Source organism: Paramormyrops kingsleyae, chromosome 12 (genome assembly GCF_048594095.1).
Source record: "Paramormyrops kingsleyae isolate MSU_618 chromosome 12, PKINGS_0.4, whole genome shotgun sequence".
NCBI classification, from domain to species: domain Eukaryota; kingdom Metazoa; phylum Chordata; class Actinopteri; order Osteoglossiformes; family Mormyridae; genus Paramormyrops; species Paramormyrops kingsleyae.
This window is the reverse complement of record NC_132808.1, coordinates 8,841,458-8,861,714: the sequence shown is the minus strand read 5'-3', so window position 1 is coordinate 8,861,714 and position 20,257 is coordinate 8,841,458. Positions and strand designations below refer to the sequence as shown.

At 42.6% G+C, this 20,257-nt stretch overlaps 1 protein-coding gene across 7 annotated transcripts in view; it reads left to right on the top strand.

Annotated features, from left to right (window-relative positions):
- Window positions 1-19,599, top strand: part of znf638 (zinc finger protein 638) — a 41,087-nt gene extending 21,488 nt beyond the window's left edge. For 3 of the 7 annotated variants that reach the window (XM_023805157.2, XM_023805160.2, XM_072718612.1), the window contains exons 2-26: window positions 3,357-4,839; window positions 6,102-6,163; window positions 6,238-6,276; window positions 6,370-6,749; window positions 6,839-7,071; window positions 7,323-7,475; window positions 7,578-7,676; window positions 7,799-7,836; window positions 7,915-7,973; window positions 8,286-8,317; window positions 8,403-8,534; window positions 8,613-8,744; window positions 8,838-8,879; window positions 9,312-9,443; window positions 10,150-10,281; window positions 10,416-10,444; window positions 10,529-11,963; window positions 12,272-12,331; window positions 14,337-15,302; window positions 15,437-15,542; window positions 16,886-17,002; window positions 17,248-17,520; window positions 17,671-17,790; window positions 18,136-18,257; window positions 18,876-19,599. In XM_023805157.2, the coding sequence (XP_023660925.2) occupies window positions 3,357-4,839; window positions 6,102-6,163; window positions 6,238-6,276; window positions 6,370-6,749; window positions 6,839-7,071; window positions 7,323-7,475; window positions 7,578-7,676; window positions 7,799-7,836; window positions 7,915-7,973; window positions 8,286-8,317; window positions 8,403-8,534; window positions 8,613-8,744; window positions 8,838-8,879; window positions 9,312-9,443; window positions 10,150-10,281; window positions 10,416-10,444; window positions 10,529-11,963; window positions 12,272-12,331; window positions 14,337-15,302; window positions 15,437-15,542; window positions 16,886-17,002; window positions 17,248-17,520; window positions 17,671-17,790; window positions 18,136-18,257; window positions 18,876-18,941 (6,442 nt within the window). In that variant the 3' untranslated portion in view covers window positions 18,942-19,599. The remainder of the gene's footprint in view (window positions 1-3,356; window positions 4,840-6,101; window positions 6,164-6,237; window positions 6,277-6,369; window positions 6,750-6,838; window positions 7,072-7,322; window positions 7,476-7,577; window positions 7,677-7,798; window positions 7,837-7,914; window positions 7,974-8,285; window positions 8,318-8,402; window positions 8,535-8,612; window positions 8,745-8,837; window positions 8,880-9,311; window positions 9,444-10,149; window positions 10,282-10,415; window positions 10,445-10,528; window positions 11,964-12,271; window positions 12,332-14,336; window positions 15,303-15,436; window positions 15,543-16,885; window positions 17,003-17,247; window positions 17,521-17,670; window positions 17,791-18,135; window positions 18,258-18,875) is intronic. The other 4 variants (XM_023805162.2, XM_072718611.1, XM_023805158.2 and 1 more) reach the window with 4 other exon arrangements.
- The last annotated feature ends 658 nt before the right edge of the window (window positions 19,600-20,257 follow it).

Genomic DNA, 20,257 nt, shown 5'->3' with positions numbered 1-20,257 from the left:
CTGTGATTGGTCGGTAGTTTTCTGAGTCGCCTTACAGCACCATCAGTTAGTTGAGGTTGTGTTTGAATAAATTAGTTATCTCATCTCACTTATTTTTTCCTCAACAACAGACAAGAGGGTCTTGGGGATCACAATCACCCAGCAGCAGCTGGGGTTAGGGCTCTTGCTCAAGTGCCCACCTGTGATCTGATTACTCTAACAGCCACAGGACTTGAACCTACAAACTTCCATACAGTGGGAGCAGATCCTAAACTCATTGAGCTATATATAGCCCCTTTAATTTCATAACTACCCATCACATCCTATCATGTTAAATAACGTGTAAGCACTATATCTAAAAAGGTGGTAAATGCTTTCACTGGCCAGCCCTCAGTTCTCTTCATGCCCAGACAGCCAAACGCCAGGGCAAGGTTTTTCTTTTGTGTGAATAAAATGTTCACAGTTAGCTTCCTAACGTCAAATTACATTAGACAGTAAGCATTAGCATGTTTCCCAAAAACCATGCCAGGTGAGGTGGGCACAGGACAGCTTCAGCCTGCTGGAGTGTTCGATGGGAAAGGTTATGTGAGTCATAACTTTTCCCTGGTTATTAGGGACCCAAAAAGAACAGCATTTAATACATGTCAGAGGGACTGGGAATGGTATTAATTAGCACTTCAAATTCACCCAATGGCCTCACAAAAATAGTAATACTAATCGATAGCAATGTTCATGGTGTTTAACACTGTGAACCAGAATAAATATCAATACACTTTGTCCCAAAGAAAAATGCATGATTACAGACATTACCTTTATAGAAATTCTATATCTTAATTTACGGTTTTATATTGTGATAGAAACAGGGCAAACTATTAGTGACTAAGATTTAAAAGCTGGGTGTGATGAGAGATTAGAGTATTCAGTTTTAAATGCAGTCTTGGGGCAGTTCTACTCTTATTAAAAACCTTCATCTCTCTGATGTGAAACAAACCTAAATTTGAAAACTTTGTCCTTATGTGTTTGCTTTTTGTGTGTATGCATTTTTCCGGGACAAAAGACCCACTTTCTTGTTTTGATTAGTTTTTCTAATTAAATACAAATTTCAAACTATCTTTTGTAAATTAACATGGTAAAATTGGCAGAGTTAAATCAGTTCTAAAAGTTTCTCATTACGTTGATTTTAATTCTGCTAATTTTACAGTGCAGCTAACCCAATTCCACTGGAGTCCTCTGTCTCAGCTTTGAGGATTTTTTTCAACAATAGTCTTTATCATTCTTTGCCATTTTCTCTTAATTTAAGGAAATCCTATTGGCTGTCTTCATTTAAGGTGGTTGTTTTTTTATGATGGCATGTGGGTCTTGTAATTGTCAGCCTTTCCCAAGAAGAAAATATTGTACAAAATTAGTCCATTGTTAATTTACACTAGAAACTTTTTAAATTAGTTTTAATGGAAATTAGTTTGTAAGTTTTAAGTCTATATTCTCTGTCATTGGAAACATTGCAGTAGTTATATTTAATAGCAATTAGGCACCAGTGGTATAAACATTTTTGTGCCTGATCTGATTTTCAAATTACTGAATGTGACACTTCATAATAACTTTTCTTTTAAGATGTTAATCTCATTTATACAGCTAATCCTGGCAGATAGGAACACAATAAAACTGCACTTGGCTAAAAATAATGTGGGTTTTCCCTGTTGCTCTATAGGAATGAGTCATAGTACAGAAATAAGTTCAAGCTGAAGCATGAAGTCAATTCCTGCTGTGCTGGAGATGTTGATGATGAATCTACATTCCACGTGTATAGTGTTTTATTCAAAAGTGAAAGAGTGGAAGGTGATCTGTTTTGACTTAATGACCTTGTGGCAGACATTTCCATTACAGTGTTCAGATAGTTTCTCCCCAAAAGTACAATTTCAAAAAGGTAGTTTTATTTTTTCCTGAAGTATCAATGATTTTGGAACTTGGAGCACTTTTCCACTGCACCAGGTATCGTTCTTTTGGTACTTCAAAAGTACGGTACTTCAAGGTGTTGGTTTTCCACTGGCATAAAAACTGTTACCACTGCTGAATGACATCACAATGCAAGGGGAGGTATTTCGTAGTTGATTTGTAAAATTACTATAGTATATTTTTGGGCTGGGTGATGGGTGATATTCATACCAGCATCGCATGTTATTCACCTTCAATTCTCACATCGCAAGGACCTCAAAATCATTTGAGATCAAGCTTTTTCATATCTTTATACTTTCCAATCATTGTCATCCTTGCAGTTTATGAGAAATGTTACTTGAACTCCTTTTGCTTTATAAATATCCCAATATTTATTACAACAAAATCACATTGCAATATTTTTTTTCTGATATTGTGCTGCCGTTGTATCACAATTTTTATTATTTTTTAAATTGTATCGTCCCAACATTTTTCTGGTTCTTCTGACCAGATTGGGTCACTTCATTTATCCACGCATACATTGTTTTTTTTTTTTTTTTTTTTACTCAGTTGTCTACTGAGTACCTTTTTTTAGACTGTAGTTGTATTATGTTTTAGAGGCTGGATGTTTGCATGACTAGTCGACATTGAAACATTTGCAAGTCCCACCCCGAAGTAGTGAAGTACCAAAAAAGGACCCCAGCTGGTTTAGTACTTTTGGTACTGGTACTCGGCCGGAAGTCACTTCAAAAGGGGAGGTACCAAAGGTGCTGTACCAAAATTATGGTACCTGGTGCAGTGGAGTTTGCTTCTAGAGTTTATTTGGATATCAGTGGAAAAGTGCCCTTAAAAGTAGAAAAAAGCACCATAACATGTCACACATTCAAAAAAGTCAGTGCTTGTTGGCACCACCTGGTGGTCAGTTTGTTATTGCTACCTCCGCTGCTACAATAACTATGCTTATTTAAATGGATTTGTTTGATTTCTGTTACACTTGTTCCTTTCTTTTATACACCCCAAATATCTCCCCATATTTTGTGATTGGTTTAATTTCTTAAAAGCACAATTTTATCTGTGATACCTGTGTATTTGACTAGAATGATTCATATATTTTTTTCTATTTTTGTCACATTTTCTCCAAATGAAAAAAAACTTAAGATGGAATTTTAACCCATCATGCTTACTAATGTTTCTGAATCTGCAGATCGAGAAAGATGCATGAATTTGTACATCTGTATCCTCCCTATCTCACATTGACTAAATGTTGTAGAATGTTTTATTCTGCTTGTTGCTCCCCTAAAGAAAACATGCAATTATGGTAATTATGTGGCTTTTGGGGTAAACTGCAAGTGTGTGAGAGAGAATCAGATTTACTTGCCTTTGGTGACTAGGAGGAGGTAGAAGATGCGATGAGTCAATAATCCTGTCTGTTTTTTAACTTTCAGCTTTACATTGTTCTTGGAAAGTTGTGTGCCTGTTGTGAATTCCTTGAACTTCGGCCATCCGCTACTTTTTGGCCCCGCATCTTTGCAGTTGGCCCAAATTAAGGCCCAGTTGGCCCTGCAACAGCTGAATGCGCTTGCCACCGGTAACCACGCTGTGCCTGCATTGTCCTTGTTGAACCTCCTCAAGGTCACCATGTCCCACCCCTTGTACAATCCCCGGGGGGCACCCTTCACTGGCCAGAGGCCCATCGTGTCTGGCCAGTACGGCATCAGCTCACAGTCGGCCGTGGACATTGGGGGTGCACGCATGGGTCCCAGCAGCATTATATCATCAATAATGTCCCAGCAGTTGGGATTCCAGATGACTCCGCACTCAACTCCTCTGTCTCAAGACATGAAGTCTGCCATAGATATGCACATTCGAGGAGCACGGGAGGAGGTTCGTCTGTTTAGCCAGATGATGCAGCAGCAAAAGATTGTAGACCCCCGGATAAGGAAAGAGGCAAGGGAAGAGGTCCTTACCCAAGGCACTGGCTTTTCTTCACAGAGGGTCCCTGGCAGATTGGATGAACAGTCCACTGTGGACTGGTCCATCTATCAGGCCCCCAGCAAGCTCTTCTCCTCACAAGTGGTGGCTCAGCCATCACCCCCCACCCAAATGTTTCAACCATCTGGGTTTGGAGCCACAGGAGGGGGCAGAGGAAGCTTGGAGAGCCAGCCTTCTGTAGGGCCAACTCGCTATACCTCCGAGAGTGCCAGCAGCATCTTGGCGAGCTTTGGACTTTCAAATGAAGATTTGGAGCACCTCAGCCACTACCCAGATGAACAACTCACCCCAGACAATCTCCCTTTCATTTTGCGTGACATCAGACTCCAGAAGGCCAAAAGGAATTTGACTGATGTGGACCATGCTCGAGCAAGTTCAGCTGAACATATCAGCACAGAGTCGCGGCAGAGCAAAGTAATTGATTATGGACATTCAAGCAAATTTGGTTATTCTGACGAGAACCCAGACAGTTTCCAGCTGGATCAGCATCGTAAAGAGTCTCCTGCATATGTTGTGGAGTCTTCGGTAAACAGCGCCTCCTTTCCTATGGTAGACTCCAAGCGGTCTCAGCCGAACACCATAGTGGGCCCAAAGAAACCAGCGATGGACCAGAGGAAGCATTCATCTGATGCGAAGAATATCAAGGCAGCTGCTTCTAGAGACCCAGGTCCAAAATCCATGCCTGCCTCCAGTAGATCGGCGGTACTGTCTACGGCCCACAGTGGCAGATCCAACTTGATGAACTTCCCTGAAGGCAGCAGTGGCTCAAAGTCTGGCTATGGGACTTCCAAAGGGCCTTGGCCCCTGTCATTCCCTTCAAGCAACAGTTCAAAGAGGCTGCCGACACCCACCATGATGAATGATTACTCGGCTGCATCTCCGAGAATCTTTCCTCATACGTGTTCTCTGTGTAACATAGAGTGTGTCCAAATAAAGGTGAGTATTTGCTTTCCTCGTCAAATTTTGTTCCTTGTAGGACAAATTTTCAAGTGTTCTTTTTTCATTAAACCTGATTGTTATTAGGATGGTTTATAAATGTAATAAAATGGGAGAAAGGGTATTTTAATGGATTAAGTCTGCAAACATGGCATGTTAGTGTGCTTTAAATAGACAAATGGTTCATTGAAATGTTCTAATTTAGTTAGAATTTGCATCAGTGGTGTTTGTCTGCAGTATCAAGTGTTAATGGTATACCACGTAAAGTCTTTTGAATAAAATGCTCCTGTATTGAATCATTCCATTTTTTCATATTTTGTTGCATACACTGTCTGAAATGCGCTATGTGGTGGAATTTGCAGTAGGGTTCAGTTCAGTAAGTGTGTTGGATATCTCATGACTTTTTGGAGAAGATTTGAAGATGAGGAAGAGAATGAAGAATTTATGATTTTCTTACGATGAAGGTAGAAGAGGAACATCTTTTTTGTGCCAATGTGAAATGAACGAGCTCCTAGATGGTCCTTTCAAGATGGAAGCTGAAAGCAAAGATGAAGCACATAGAAGACTGAAAGGCAACTTGAGATTATAGTAGAGCAAATTAGGACTTTTAAATCTTTTTAAGAAACAGATTATTAAGCGCTAATATCAGCAAGACAGCCAGTTCCCTTTCAGCTATAGCTTGTGCGTGGTAGCCTCTTTGGGAGAAGAGATGAAAGATGGCCACCAGGAACTGACTTGATGAATCTTGCAAGCATAGGAGTGGGCATGCCCTTGTTGGACTCTTGTTGAATTGTTCTTTTACTGCTAAGCTACCTTGCATTGACCATCAGTAACTCCACATGCCAACATCCAGAAATGTGCATATATTATTATTATTATTATTATTATTATTATTATTATTTTTGCTTAGTGCAGGTTAGGTCTGTGCTCGATTATGATTTGAAAGGATTTTTTATCCTGACATTTTCGATGTTTTTAGTATGTCTACTGGAGATTGTCTTCACGAGTGGACTTGGAAAAACCAAAGGGTGGAAACTGAAAGACAATCTTAAAACTTTATTTTGGTCTTCCAATCTAGTATGTGGAGTTATGATTTGGAAAATAAGCAAACAAAGCAACTTTTTTGAAAACCAGTTAACAGCCTGTTTTTTTTAATGAAGAAAATTTCACCTTTACCCCTCTGTTACTTGTGTTTGAGGTTCTCCCATGAATAACAGGTTTTTCTTTTTCTACTTGTTTTTTTGTCTTTTTGGGGTTGCCAGGACTGGATTGAACATCAGAACACCAGCATCCATATTGAGAGCTGCAGACGTCTGAGGAAACAGTAAGTCTGGAACCATTTGAAAATGAAACAAAACACAAGTTCATTTGGGTTAAACTTTTTTTCCTTTAATAAAGGTACCCGGACTGGAATGTAGAGACTGTTTCTGTGTCAAGGTAAGTGTTTGCGTTCTGCTCAAATTTTATTTTTTAATAATGGAGCATGATGTCCCGTGATACAATTGTAACAGTTATGTACTTGCATTGTAGACATGAGAGGAACACTTCCCGGGATCATCGAAGTCCAACACGACGAACTCGTTCTCCATCTCGCTCCCAGTCGTGGTCTAGGTCGCCAAGTCCTTGGCACTACCATGGCCGGTCTGGGTCACGCAGCCGTAGACTGCGGTCTCGATCCCGGTCCCGAAGCCCTCGGAAGTACCGCCGCTCCAGGAGTCGCAGTCGCTCACCCCGTCGTGCCCTGCGAAATAGCCCCCAGGTCCACCGTCGATCCCACACTCCACGTCGCTCCCGCTCACGTAGCTACAGCCATCCCTCCCGCCGGCTGAGCCCACATCGATCTAGCCCACGTCAGTCGACCCGATCTTCTAGCACAGAGAAACTTGCCAAGAAGCTCATAGAATCCTCAGGTAGGTCAATGCCATGATGTCTTCCATTGAAGTGAATTGTCCATAATTCCTCTGATACTGAGGATTTTCTTAATTCTGTATTATGCCAGGATTGTCTGCAACTGACAATATCACTCTGGAGGATATGATGCAGTCCTTGGCCCCGGCCCTCATGGCGGAACTGGCCAAGAGGAAGGTCAGCAGCAAGAAGAGTTCATCATCATCTTGGACATCTAAAAAGACTGAGTCTTTGAAACACCGTACTGTGTCCAAGTCTGGGCGCTCCTCAACTGCCCGAAACACTTCTTCCAGTGATGTGAAGTCAAGTGCGTCTCAATCAAAGGTCTGTTCCAATTCTTCTTGTACTGTTGCTGTGTTATGAAGAAAAGCTTTTCAAAAATGTTTGAAAAGTCCTGCTGTAAAATATAGCAGTTTTAGAAAAAGCCTTAAGGACAAGAACAGCACATGCCTCCCTAAATTTCTTGTTACTGTAGGTTGATATCACAGTTGCTGTTGAAAAGCAGTTGATGGTTGTATAAATGTAAACTGCAGACAGTTTTCTGCTCTCTTAGTTACTTTCATTCTTGTATGCAGAATGTCAGAGTAAAGAAAAAGGCCGGTCCCGGCACTGCCTGTTTACTGCGGCTGAAAGGAATTCCATTTAGCGCTAGCCACCAGGACCTTGTGGAAGCAGTGGAACCATTTGGGAAGATAAACCATGCCATTCTCATGAAGTCCATTAAGGAGGTAAAGCTAGAAATGCTTCTTCCATCCTTAACCAGTGCAAGCAAATGGTTCTTTATGGTGCCGTAATAGAGTACTTAAGATTTTATTTATGTATTTTTTAAGGCATCTGTGTGCATGGAAAGAGAGGAAGATGCCAAGGCTCTTGCTGAATGCAGGAACTTAAAGATCCGGGGCAGAGTCATTGAGATTTATCTGGCAAAAGTATGTCTGGCATCTTTTCGGTTCCCCCTCCCATTTGTTCACATAGTCGCCAGCTTCTGAGCAGGTTTCTTACCTCCCCCTTACCAGTTACCTAATGGTGTCCCTTTTGTTTCTTTGTTCAGGATGTAGCAAAGGAACAGAAGAAACCAGTCGTGAAGAAGTATGTTGTTTCTCTTCCTTGTGGATGTAATAGAAATGATGTTTATGTATTGGTGGTTATGGTCTCTCTTTTTTTCAGGAAGGAGATGCTTGCAAGTAAATCATCAACGAGGGCAAAGGTACCTGCCAGAAGCCTGGGTAAGTTGTGTAGTTTGGTGTTCAGCTTGAATTCTATGTCTGTTTTGTCCTAAATATTTTAAAGAGTAGTGGAAAAAAATCTTTTACTAGTGCTTTTATTGTTATGGTCCAGCTTTTAAGATCTGATCTGTATCCTAAGCACGAGGAATTAATGGTCAAGCAGTAGACGTCAGACAGACTTACACTGGGAGAATTCTTTGCTCCTGAAAAAGTTGTTTGAAACTTTGGTGATGGGTTGATAAAGCAAAAGTGCATCAAACCTTAAGCTTACAGAATGAATCTTTAGCTCCTGTGTGTTCATTGCCCCTGCAGGTGCAAGTGTGATGAAAAAGCCAATGAAGAAGGTATAAGCTTTCTGAAATTGAATAAAAAATGAAGCTGCTGTACATCTTAGCAGTCTTTTTATTAATAATATATCCATCATTGTAGCAGGAGGTATCGAAGTTCGTGGTGGAGATCTCTGGTCTGCCCGAGAGTGGATGTACTGTGGAGGACCTTGCCAAATTAGCCAGCCCCTTTGGGATTGCCTCTGAGGTCACCATTGCAGTTACTAAAAGAAAGGTATTGACATAAAATAAAACACTGGCATAATGCAGCATGGTGTACAGCTACACATTGAGTTTTTGTACATGGATGCAGGCCTTATTGGGGCTGCCTGATGTGGAGGCCTTGGAAAAAATGGTGAAGGCCTGCAAAGATGCCCCTCTGAAGATACAGGACCATGAGCTGACAGTTACTCCGGCAGCCAAGCCGGTAGATCTCAGAAACGTGGTAAGGAAGCATCTACAGTCCAGTGAAGTTAGATTCCACAGGTTGCGGAATGAAACTGATTTTTTTCTTTATGATTTATGTGTGTTGCTTCAGGAGTCCCTGTTCAAAGTATTGATGGAAATCGGGAATCCTGCTGTGAGTAGTCCCTTATTTCACTTTTATATTTGGTGCATAGAGGAGGGAGTCGGATAGAGTCATTTCAGCATGCAGAGGATCTTTCAAAGTAAATGTTGCATTTTTGTATCAGAAATACACACAGCAGACTGAGATGTCTGATATGTCCGTTTATACCAAACTTGTTTTGGAGACTTAGCCAGCACACTATCCTAAAGCCTTTTCAATTGGTATCTGCATTGGTGTATATACCAGTACCAATGCATACCAATTTAATGTTCTCCAATGCTCTCCTGTGAGAGAGAAATTTCAGCAGTGATGTAATGATATGATGGTAGGTCATTCAAAGTCTTGTTTGTTTTATGCAGTATCTTTTTTTTCAACGAGTAAATAAGACATCTTTGCTAAGAACTAAGATCAACTGACCTCAGTCTTCTAATGCCAACCCTGCAGGAACTGGCTGGCCTGGCAGACAGGCTGCTTGTGGTCAGCAATGTACCTGTGGGGAGCAGTGGTACCAACGATGTCCAGGAGCTTGTCAAGCGTTTTGGTGCCGTGAAGCAGGCTCTGGTGCTTAACTACAGGGTGAGTTCGGGTTTATACCATCCATCCATCCATCCATTGTCCAACTCGCTTATCCTACTGGGTCGCGGGGGGTCCGAAACCTATCCCGGAAGCAATGGGCACGAGGCAGGGAACAACCCTGGATGGGGGACCAACCCATTACAGGGATTTATACTATTTATATTAATTTATATTTATATTAATATTGCTTTATATTAAGCATCCTGTGTGGATATGTGGCTTTTCTCTGCTCTGAATGTTGCTCTCTGCTTCTGCTATACCGTCGACTGTCCCAAACAGCTTGCTGTTTTAGTGCAGGTTTTGTGTCGTCATCCTGCTGCTCTTCAGATTACCAGCTGTCTTTTGAAATTATGGTGATGATATTAGGGGCAACGTTTTGAACAACTTTGCCAGGCAGTTGCCCACTAGGTGAGACAAAGGGCAATTCATCTGGATCTGGATGATTACAAAACTTGCCCACTGCCAATCAAAGTTTTTCCAAATAGAAATTTGTTGCTCAACCTCAGTGGGGAAAATGCCTGGCCACTTTGCTCAGAAAGTTGCCCTTAGAGGTTTATATCTGCTGAATCAACAGCATGGGGGAAAGGGAGCAATTTTTTTTTTCCCCCCATATCTGAGTTATAAGATAAGGGAGTTTGGGGCATGTTCTGAAAACTTTCATTGGTAATAGTAATAGACCTGCAGTTGATTTTGTTTTTTGAAACAGATCATTTTTGAAATGGATTCGAGCTCTACAGCCCAGGCAGTCCACGCCCGTTTCCTGAAGTTCCCCTGTATCATCCAGAACAACCCCCTAACCTTTTCTGTCATCACCAAGCCTGCAAAAAGCACGGAAGAGGTAGGTTCCTTACAGTTTTAACTTAAAGCTAAATCAGTATGAAGTGTTGAGTAGTTGTATTACTGCTGGGTGCCTAAATGATAACAAACCCACACTGTGGAAATATTTTTATTTATTTAATGTTTGTTCTGTAGGTCAAAAAGAAGACTGAAGTTAAGCAGAGGTAATGGTCTTAATTTAATGTCCAGAGGATGTTTCAGGCTGTTGCCAGTTATACATGTTTATATTGTTATTTGTCGTCTTTTAGCTTTAAACCAGGAATGAAACCATATGACTCTTCAAAAAAAGGTTCTGCGTCCTCCAGAGCTACTTCTGGTAAAGCAAAAGCAGGTAAAGCCCAGGCTAGCATCTTCGGCGCCGTTAAAGACACGCCTGTTTTTGCCCGGGGTACAGCTGCCAGCAGGGGGTCAGCAGCCACCTCCAAGACTACTACTACCTTCTCTTCACCTACTACGGCCAGTTCCGTGGCCATTTCTACCTCTGGTACTGCTGACGCGTCCGAGGGAGAAGTGGCCCAGGGTCAAACTATCGAGGTCCCGGCCAGCAGCATCAGTAGTGTTGCATTAGTGTCAAGCTCCGGCGGTTCTGAGACGGTTGCTGTTTCGGTGTCCAATGAGGTCGAAACGCCCCCTATAACAGAGGAATGGGGCTCTGAGAAAGAACCTCCCATGGAAATCGAAAACCAGCAGAGTGTCCTGTGTGATTCTTTGAAGAACAGCACAGTAGTACGTCAGACAGAGAAGGATCAGCAGGACCAGAAGCCAATGGAGCAAAGCGAGGAAGCCCTTAATGGGGACCCTGCTCCGTCTGTCAAGCATCCAGATGAGTCTGTCATCACTGAGTCAGTGGAGGATCATACCAATACTGTTATGTTTGATGAATCCAAACAGAATACCGAGGTAAAACAAGCTGAAACCACTGCAGCTGAACCTGTTCTGGTCAATACTGATCCACTGGTCTCCAGTACTGATAGTCAGACAATCAAACCAGAATGTGACATGATCACTTGCTCTGTTCCACCCGATACCGCTGACCTTACAGGAGTGGAGACTTTGGACTCCCTGCCGTCCACAGCAGGGCCCTTAGGCACAGTTGACATAGCCAGCATTAGCAAGCCATCTGTCCCTGAGCGCCAGCCCGACCTCGCTGAGCGCCAGCCCGACATCGCTGAACCTCAGCCCGACATCGCTGAACCTCAGCCCGACATCGCTGAACCTCAGCTCGACATCGTTGAACCTCAGCTCGAACCTCAGCCGTCCATCCCTGTGCACCAGCCTGGAGCAGACAGCATCCAGCCTGCTGCTGGCACAAAAACCGGATCCCCTGATGGGCAAGACGACAAGTCATTGGATTTCCCTCCTGTGACGCCCGAGATCCTACGGGCACTGGAGAAAGCGGTGCAGGAATGTCGCATGCGTGCCTCTCTGCAGGCCAAAAACAGTTACATGGCCGCCTCAGCTGAAAAGAAGCCACGGCCTCTTGCAGAGAAGAGCCGTTGCAGTGATTCTCCAGAGAAGGACCGACTCTCCAGGACCAAGGGTCGTGCACAGTCTGATGAAGAGCATCCTCCCGTAACACGGAGGGGTGGTTCGTCTGGGTCATCTTCAGGGTCGCGGAAAAGCAAGTATGACGACAGCCCTGCCTCCAAGAGAGTGAAAGGGCGTGAGGACAGTAAGCACAAGGTGAGGCCCGGGCCGGACCGAAGGCGGACATGCATGGGGCAATGTGGGAGGGTCATGGGGCAATGTGGGAGGGTCATGGGGCAATGTGGGAGGGTCACGGGGCAATGTGGGAGGGTCACGGTACCATGTAATCTGGGGCAGCGTGTGGCTCAGTAGGCTAAGCCTCTGTGCCTGTGGTCACCGGTTCGAGCCTGGCCTCAGTACATCTGCAGGTCCTTGAATGAATCAAATTATTGTTATAAGTTCACTTATCATCAAGCTGAATAAAACTGGACTCATGACGTCACACTTTCCTTTGCTTATTACAGAGTTATAACACCCGCTCTTCAAAGACACAAGGCAGCTCTAAAGCAATAGAGTCGAAACCAGTAAGTGATTGTGTGTAATACAGTCTTTGTTAATATTTGGGAAGAATTTTGTAAATAACTTAGTTTCCATTCTTTTATGAATTGCAAGGACCTCATAACTCTAGCCAGCCATGACTACTTAAGTTATTATAGTGAATTCAACTTACAAGTAGGACTGTCACGATCATGAACTTTTTGTTGAGGATTGTCATTTTCTGTTCATTTTATAGCGCTATCAGCCTAGAATTGGCCTAGTAGTTTAATTTTACATGCACACCTTAGAAGAAATAAATATTGAATATTGGAACATAAAAGTTGCATTAGCCTTTTAAGCGTTACAAGCAAAATTGTATAGGGCATATATGACATAAATAAATAAGAAGTTAAATGCCTTGAGATAGTGTTGTCACTGCCCAATCCATATCCCCTACCCGATTTTACCTCGCACGTCTGCACCACCCGGTCTGTTCATCCAGCCATTTTACTGCAAATCATATTGTCTACCTTTACAGCAAACTAAGCTGGATAATTTATTGGAATTAAGGTAATCTTAAGTGAACGAAGATAAAATCTTTTTAATCTGGGGTACCTTAAATCTGACAAGTTAACCTGCTAAGCAAGAAATCCTGCTTTGTGAAGCCAGATATAGACCGGAATTAATGATTCTGTTGTCTTAAAATCCATTTTCTTTGCTTGGCATTTTAAGTGTTCATTCCAATCATCTATTTCCAGATTTTGCAGCAACACTATTACCTAAATATCCCATATCTGAAATGCTAGTTTATATTTTCATTAGTTGAAATTGCTGCTTTTCAACCACATGGTATTTTGGTATACTTATACCTTTGGTTCACTCTAAACTTCAATATGAAGCTGGTGAATTTTGTTTGTTTCAGCCATATTTATATCCAGTGGCAAGTATGCATTTGCCATATGTCCAAATGTGTATTTATGTGCATTCATGCTGTTATGACAAGAAATCAGTGTAGATTTTAGATTTTATACCACGAGTACAGATTAGTCACATAAAGGTTAAAACGTGCAATGATTTTTGTCATAATGGCATGATTGCACGTAAAATATATATACACATTTGTGGTTCTACAAGAAATTTCCGCGTGTACCACCTTACAGTGTTTGCATACTTGTGTACCAGTTATGTGCACCTGTTTATATCACTCCAAAGCAGTGGGATCACACACAAATAGATAAAATAACATTTATCTAGTTTTTTGTGTTATTGTCATAAGATACTGACTTTGCTGCAGCATAATAGTGGCAGCCGTCAAGGACATACACAGTCATCCCACCATAAAAAGATGCACAAACACGCACTCAGACACAAGTGCAGGTGCTATGCAGATCTTTCATTAAACGGAGAACAAAAAGAATCCAAAATCGGAATATCTGGCTGATATTCTTTGCTGGTGGGGATCTGGCTGGGCTGGTGGGGATCGCTCACAAGCAGCAGGTTAAATTAATCTGAAGTAGTGAGAACAAATACCAATGAGACCAGGCCGTTCATGAAAGTGTTGTGAAATTAAGTGGTACAAATCAGCCACAGTCATAAAATATGCTGTGAAGTGTAATGCCATGCATGTGCAGATGTGCGAGGTACAAATAGGACACATGGTATGGATTGGATCAGAATTGGAATGAGATAATGTCATTAAACGAGTGCTAGCCAGACATTACACGGTAGAAAACATTGTGTAAATAGTGGTTCTGTCTCATCCAGCTATTTTTATACAGATGAATGGAGATGATTCTAAAGATTATGCAAAAATAATCTTGGTCAGTTCAAAAATCAGGATCATGCAATTATTTAATAATTGTGACAGGCCTACTAACAAGTAATGTAATTTTTCAGAAATCTGTTTTGGAAAACGACAGTTTGAAGGCAAATGTTCAGATTTGTTTTGGAACTGAGAATGCATGTTTGAAATGTCATGTTTAGAACAATGTTTAGAAAAATCAGTGTTCCACTAACACTTTTTTGTTTGCTTATCAATGGCCAAATAATTAGCAATCTGCTGTCACCCAGATAGAAGAACCAGCGCTGGAGAACTTCAGTGAGGACACATTTCCCTTTGACCTAGATGAGTTTGTCACTGTAGATGAGGTTGGAGAAGAAGTGGACATGCCGTGGCCCCACGACCATTTCATGCATGACTTTCAGCCACCAACCAAGCGCAGGAGGTCCCAGGAACCAACCAAGGGACAACAGTCACTACAAAAGCCTCCTGCTAGTTCGACTCCCAGAAGCCAAGCTGAGAAAAAAACTGCTGCCTCAGTATCTAAGCCTCTGAAGAAGTCTGGCCAGACTGCTAAAACCAAGCAAGGCAAAACATCTGCAAAATTGACAGGTTACAAAACAAGATCAGGCTTCACAGCAGCTGCAGAGCAAGATGCTTCCATAGAAACTGTCAAGTTAGAGGTGGTGCCAGCAGATGCCCCCCCTGAGCCTGTGTCTGCCATATTAGAGTGTGAGTCTGAGGTGGTGGCAAACTATGGCGCAGCAGTGGCAGATAAGCAGGAAGATACAAAAGAGCCTGAACAAACAGTCTGCCCTCAAGATGGATCTTTCCCTTCCGCCTCTGTGGATGACGTCCCTCAGAACCCCCTTGCTGAGCAGCTTGAAGCAGAAGATCAGCAGGCTGTCCAGCCCGCAGAGAAGTTTCAAGCAGAATTAGAAGGTGAGGGAGCAGAAGTGGCCCTGGTCACACTGGATGAGGTAAGTGAGGAGGAAGAGGACTTCCCAGAGGATGAAGAAGAGCTGCTGTGCCTGGCAGGCGGAGGGGAAGACCCGGGAGCACTGGTGACGGTAGATGAGGTCGGTGGAGATGAAGACCCTTTTCTGCAAGCAGTTCGGGATTTGCAGGCCCTAGTCACACTGGATGAAATAGTAGAGGAAGACGGGAACGAGGAACCCATCAGCGAACGCTTCCCTTTTGGCCTGGATGACGAGTCTGGGGAGGCCTTCAACCCCGAGGTCAGTTCCGCTTGTCAGTGCCAGGTCTGTATTCTAAATTAGGATTGGTGGCTTGTTCAGCTTTCTCTCTTTGCTTCGTGCTTGTTGAGGCAATGGACAGTCCCACACCTCATATTAATCATATGCCCGTTCAGGCCCTAGTTACCCTGGATGAGACGCAGGGTGATGATGATGAAATGGAGGAAGAGGAAAGCAAGAAGAACACTGGAAAAACAACAATGCAGCTGTCCAGTGCTGCAGGTAGACTCTCCTGCTAGTGTGTTTTGGCACAGGCATCAGTCGGCTTTTTGCAACACAGCCCATTTTTTATTTTTTTTTTAAACTTGTATATTCTGAAGAGAAGTCTCTCCTCTGACTTTTCCCACCTGGGGTTTGAACAACAAATATTCTGGTACCATGCCCATTTTCCCAGCAGAGATGCTGGAAGTCTAGTCGGAAGGATTTATGCGTCATAGGACTGGGTATTGGCATAGGTGCCCCGATTGTGATATTCCATATCAGTCTGATAGGAATGAGAAATGAAATGCTAATATAGCAGCTTTCCATCTTTGGAGAGATGTTAAAAAGCTCTAAATGTTTAAATGTTTAGATGTTTAAAGCTCTAAAACACAGATTTACAAATGCAGAGGAAACTAATTGTGAAAAGCACTAAGACAGGAGAAAGGCTTGTATACCAAAATCTTTTTATTTGAAGAACATATGGGTGTAGTTCCATTTAAAACAAAACCAACCTTTCTCCTTCAAAGCATAAAAAAATCACTTCTGACTGAAAAGAATAATGAGCAAGTCGGAAACTCCCATGAAGGACTTTAAAGATGTGTGTCAAAACATGAATTAGAATCTTATTTGAGATGCATACAGGTATTGTTTAGGGCTGGGTTTCATCCCTGACCTCACAATTCGATTCAGTTTCGAAGTGCTTGGATGGATTCCATTTCAGCTTTATTCGTTCTATGTTTAAGACACATTCACTAATGTACAATCAAAGCAGATATGTTGTAAAAACGACAACATTGCAAAGAAATGTAATTAAATTACCATTATAAATGATGAAAATAAGATAATAGAAAAACAATCATGAAATTTATTGTCCTTACCCATGAATACACCGAAATATTTCGTCCACATTTTTCCTTCTGCAGTTCTTATACCCAGCCAGAAACAAATTATAGCTGCAGACTTTGCTTTCATTTGCTTCAGTGTTACCCACAATGCTTGAATTAACAGATAATTAACAATTCTCTCATACTTACAGTAGGTCCATCCAATAATATGTTTTCTTCTTGTATGGTTTTTCCCATTTTTTTTATTTGCTTTTATGTAGCATTGTTTCGCTTCACTGTATCATTCTGAAAATGATGAGAGAATAAATCCCTACTTGACATGCTTCCATTCACATGCAACAAAAATATCTCTCAGGGAAACTGCATAATTTAAATAGATCTGTCTTGGTATTTTGTAAGTCTGTATCGTATCGTCAAAACCAAGTTCGCGATTTAATGAACCTATATTTTTCCCCCCCCCACCCCTAATGCTTAATCTGTAAAGTTTTCGTTTATGACTTGCTGCTCTCCATCTTGTAGAACTTGGAGAAACTGAGTCGCCAGGAGCTGAGGAGCTGCGCAAGATGAACTTTGTGACCGTTGATGAAGTGGGTGAGGAGGAGGAGGAGCTGCAGTCCACTGTGCAAGGGGAGGAAGGTCAGCAGTTCATTTGGGGGGCGGGGGCCAGCAGGTCTGCAGAGTCTAACCCTTATATTATGAATGCAGTAACGGTTTTTTTGTATGTGGATTCTTAAATTTGTAGTTACTGAGTGACAATTGAGTTAAATATTTCTTGCACTTTTCTATTGTAAAGTTTGTACATGTCCTGAAAATATTCTTGATCATTTTTGATGCACTGAGATTACTGGGGTCAGACTGACTGACTCTGGTTTTGCGTGCAGCAAAGAACTCTGAGAGGGCGCCTGAAGTGACTGACGTGAAGAAAGAGGAGTCCGAGGCGCTTGTGACTGAGCCTGCACCTTGCCCTGCCACTGCACCCCCCTCCACTCAGACTGAGGAGCACCCGGCTGGTCTGGCTCCTGCTTCCACACCAGAGGGGGCTGATGTGCCGTCCAGCGAGTCCTTGGCCAAGGAGCAGAGGGAGACATCCGGCTTAGTGAAGCAGGAGCTTGTGGAGAGCCAGCATGAGCCTCGGCGAGGAGCCGCAGTCAAAGGTAGCAGGAGGAGAGGAGGAGGGGAGGGCTGCTTGTGTTAGGGACTGTAGGGCTGAGAGACGCCGACTGCTGGGTCAAGAGGAATTAGGATGTGACTAGTTTGTTGAAGGTTCTGGTTAGATGGACATCATGGAATTTCCTCTCTTGCAGAGGAGAACGAGGCCAGAGCTGAGCTGGTCGAGGAGGAGCCTGCTATGAAGAAGCCTCGCTCAGACACTCTATTCATCAAGGACTCCAAGTTGCCCCCGTTCAGTCCAGGCCAACCCATTGGTGAGACGTAGAGCTGTGACCAACACGTTTGAACAGGCCGCCGATTGAATAGAGTGCATTAAACCCATTACTGGTACCTGTGTGTACTTAGAGCAGTTCAGGATGAGTGTTTTGCTTGACAGTTTTCGAGTATTGTAGAGTTTTACAGTACCCCCCTGCTTTCTGATGCCCTTAGCAACCATGGACCCTGCTATAGTTTCATGGAATCCTTAGTAGACAGTCATGTTTTTTGGGTTCAGTGTGAGGGAGAAGCTGGCTGTGGGTCCATCTTTGTATAAGCCTGTTGGCTCTGCTTCTCATTGCATCAATGCTGAATTTAGTTTTTTTTTTTCTGGTCCCTTGCAGGTCTGGAGTTTGTCGTCCCAAAGACTGGATTCTTCTGCAAGCTCTGCTCATTGTTCTATGGCAATGAAGAGACTGCCAAGAAGACCCACTGCAGCAGTCTCAAGCATTATCAGAATGTAGAGGTAGGGAGGCCAGGCTGAACGAGGGGGGTAGTCCAGCCTTTGGCTGTCTGGTGGTGGTGTCTGCTCCTAGGGTTAACACATGGCATTTCAGGCTAAGTTTAGACTAATTAAACAACTGCTAACTCCTAGCCTCACTGCAGCCATGCTGCAGCTGGTATGGGGATGATTTCTATCTGAAGGTAGTAATTTCATTTACCAACAGATGCTACTCAGCCTTATCTATATTTAAAGAGTCATAGAATCACACGGGTGGAAATTCAATGTCCTCTTGCTCCACCACATGCTTATAAACCAGGAAGCTGAGAACTGGAATATTAGTACACCTGTGAAGTGGATTAGTGTGCAATGCAACGTGACCTTCATTTTACCCTTTAACCACTGTTTGCAGCTCTCCAAAGAATGGAAAGGCACATTTTCAACGTTTTTTGTCTCAGATTTAAGCTCATTTAATGTAAATAAGCTTAAAAAGCTATTAGGTTTATGTGTTTTCAGATTGCTTTGCATTTTTTCCCCCACAAAGAAGGTACCTAGGGCTGAGAGTATGAAATCGATGGGGCCGCATTGCATTTTCCTCTGTGTGCCAAAGGCAGACCATTGTTTTCCATTCTGTTCCTCCAGAGGTACCTGTTGAAGCAGAAGATCCAGCAAAGCAGGGGCCCCAGTCAGGAATCTGTGCCACAATGAGCTCCAGCTGTGCTATTTGTTTTGGTTCAGGGGTCCAGTCTTAGTATGATGTAAATCTTAATTTCCTAATTAAATCCTTTGTTAATTTGAGAGAGAGCTGAAAATGTATGTAATCTGCTGTGTGAGTGTTCTCAGGCATTTCTTTATGCTAGTATGTCTGCTTTCAGGTTAGAAAGATAGGCAGTGACAACTTAGTGGTCAGCATGCTATTTTTTTTAATCAGTAGACATGTATGTTTCCCTCTGCCCTTTATTTTGCAGTTATTTTTTGCATGCTTGTTGAACTGTCACTGTAGCCTCCAGTTTTGGTAGAGAAAGGCCCACTGCAGCCTCTGATTTTTGGTAGGAAAAGGCCCACTGCAGCCCTGACATTCAGGACTTCTGTGTCCTTGTTTATAACTATTGTCCTTAATGCAGTTTTCTTGCATCAGTGTCACTTTGCCTAAATCTCCTTTATTAAATTTACTAGAGTTATGCTGGCCTTCTGTTACCATGGTCGACTTTTTTTTGGTCACAGCAACATCCTCCCCAACAAACTGTGTATTGTCACATACATGTCAGGTTTTGCATAGTTCTGTTGACCTGCAAATTGATCATTCAAAACAGCCGTTGGAAAGAAGGAACATTGCATATTCTGTAAATAAAAAATTCTCAAATTACTTATGCTTATTGTTAGGCTTTAAGCTTGCATTGCCAAGTGGTTGTTGATAAAGTATCGCTAAACTATATTGTGGATTGTATATGATATAAGTAAATAACTGTCACTAAGTACTGTAACTAATACCTAGTAATTGAAAAGTAAACCATGGCCCTGCAGGGGGATGCGATGCACAACAAATCCCAGGTTGAGTGTGCGCTAAAATGTGTAGCGGAACCAGAGCATGCGGGCGGGAATTTCTGCTCATTATACATGGAGCAGTACGTTCCCCCTGCTGTGTGTGTATGTGTGTGTGTGTGTGTCTAAAATATACACACACACATGCACAAAAATTGTATGGGTAGTGGGAGTACATGGAGGGGGGGGGGGGGGCTGGTGAAAGATAAACTGCTTCCAAAGGGCCCCCCCGACAGAAAAAATTTGAGAACCACTGGTTTATCCTGTCATTAAATATACTTTGCAAACGTTTTGCACATGCATTTATGGTACATTAATAAACACTGCATGGCATGTTTACACTTGCGATCGCTACTGAGGCTAGAAGGGTGACTAAGTGGATGTTGCCATTGTTGACATCAGTAGAAACTCCTCTTGTCTGTTACCTTACGTTCTGCTACAGTGTACCTGGCAATACTGCTCTGGTTTCCCACGACTTTACA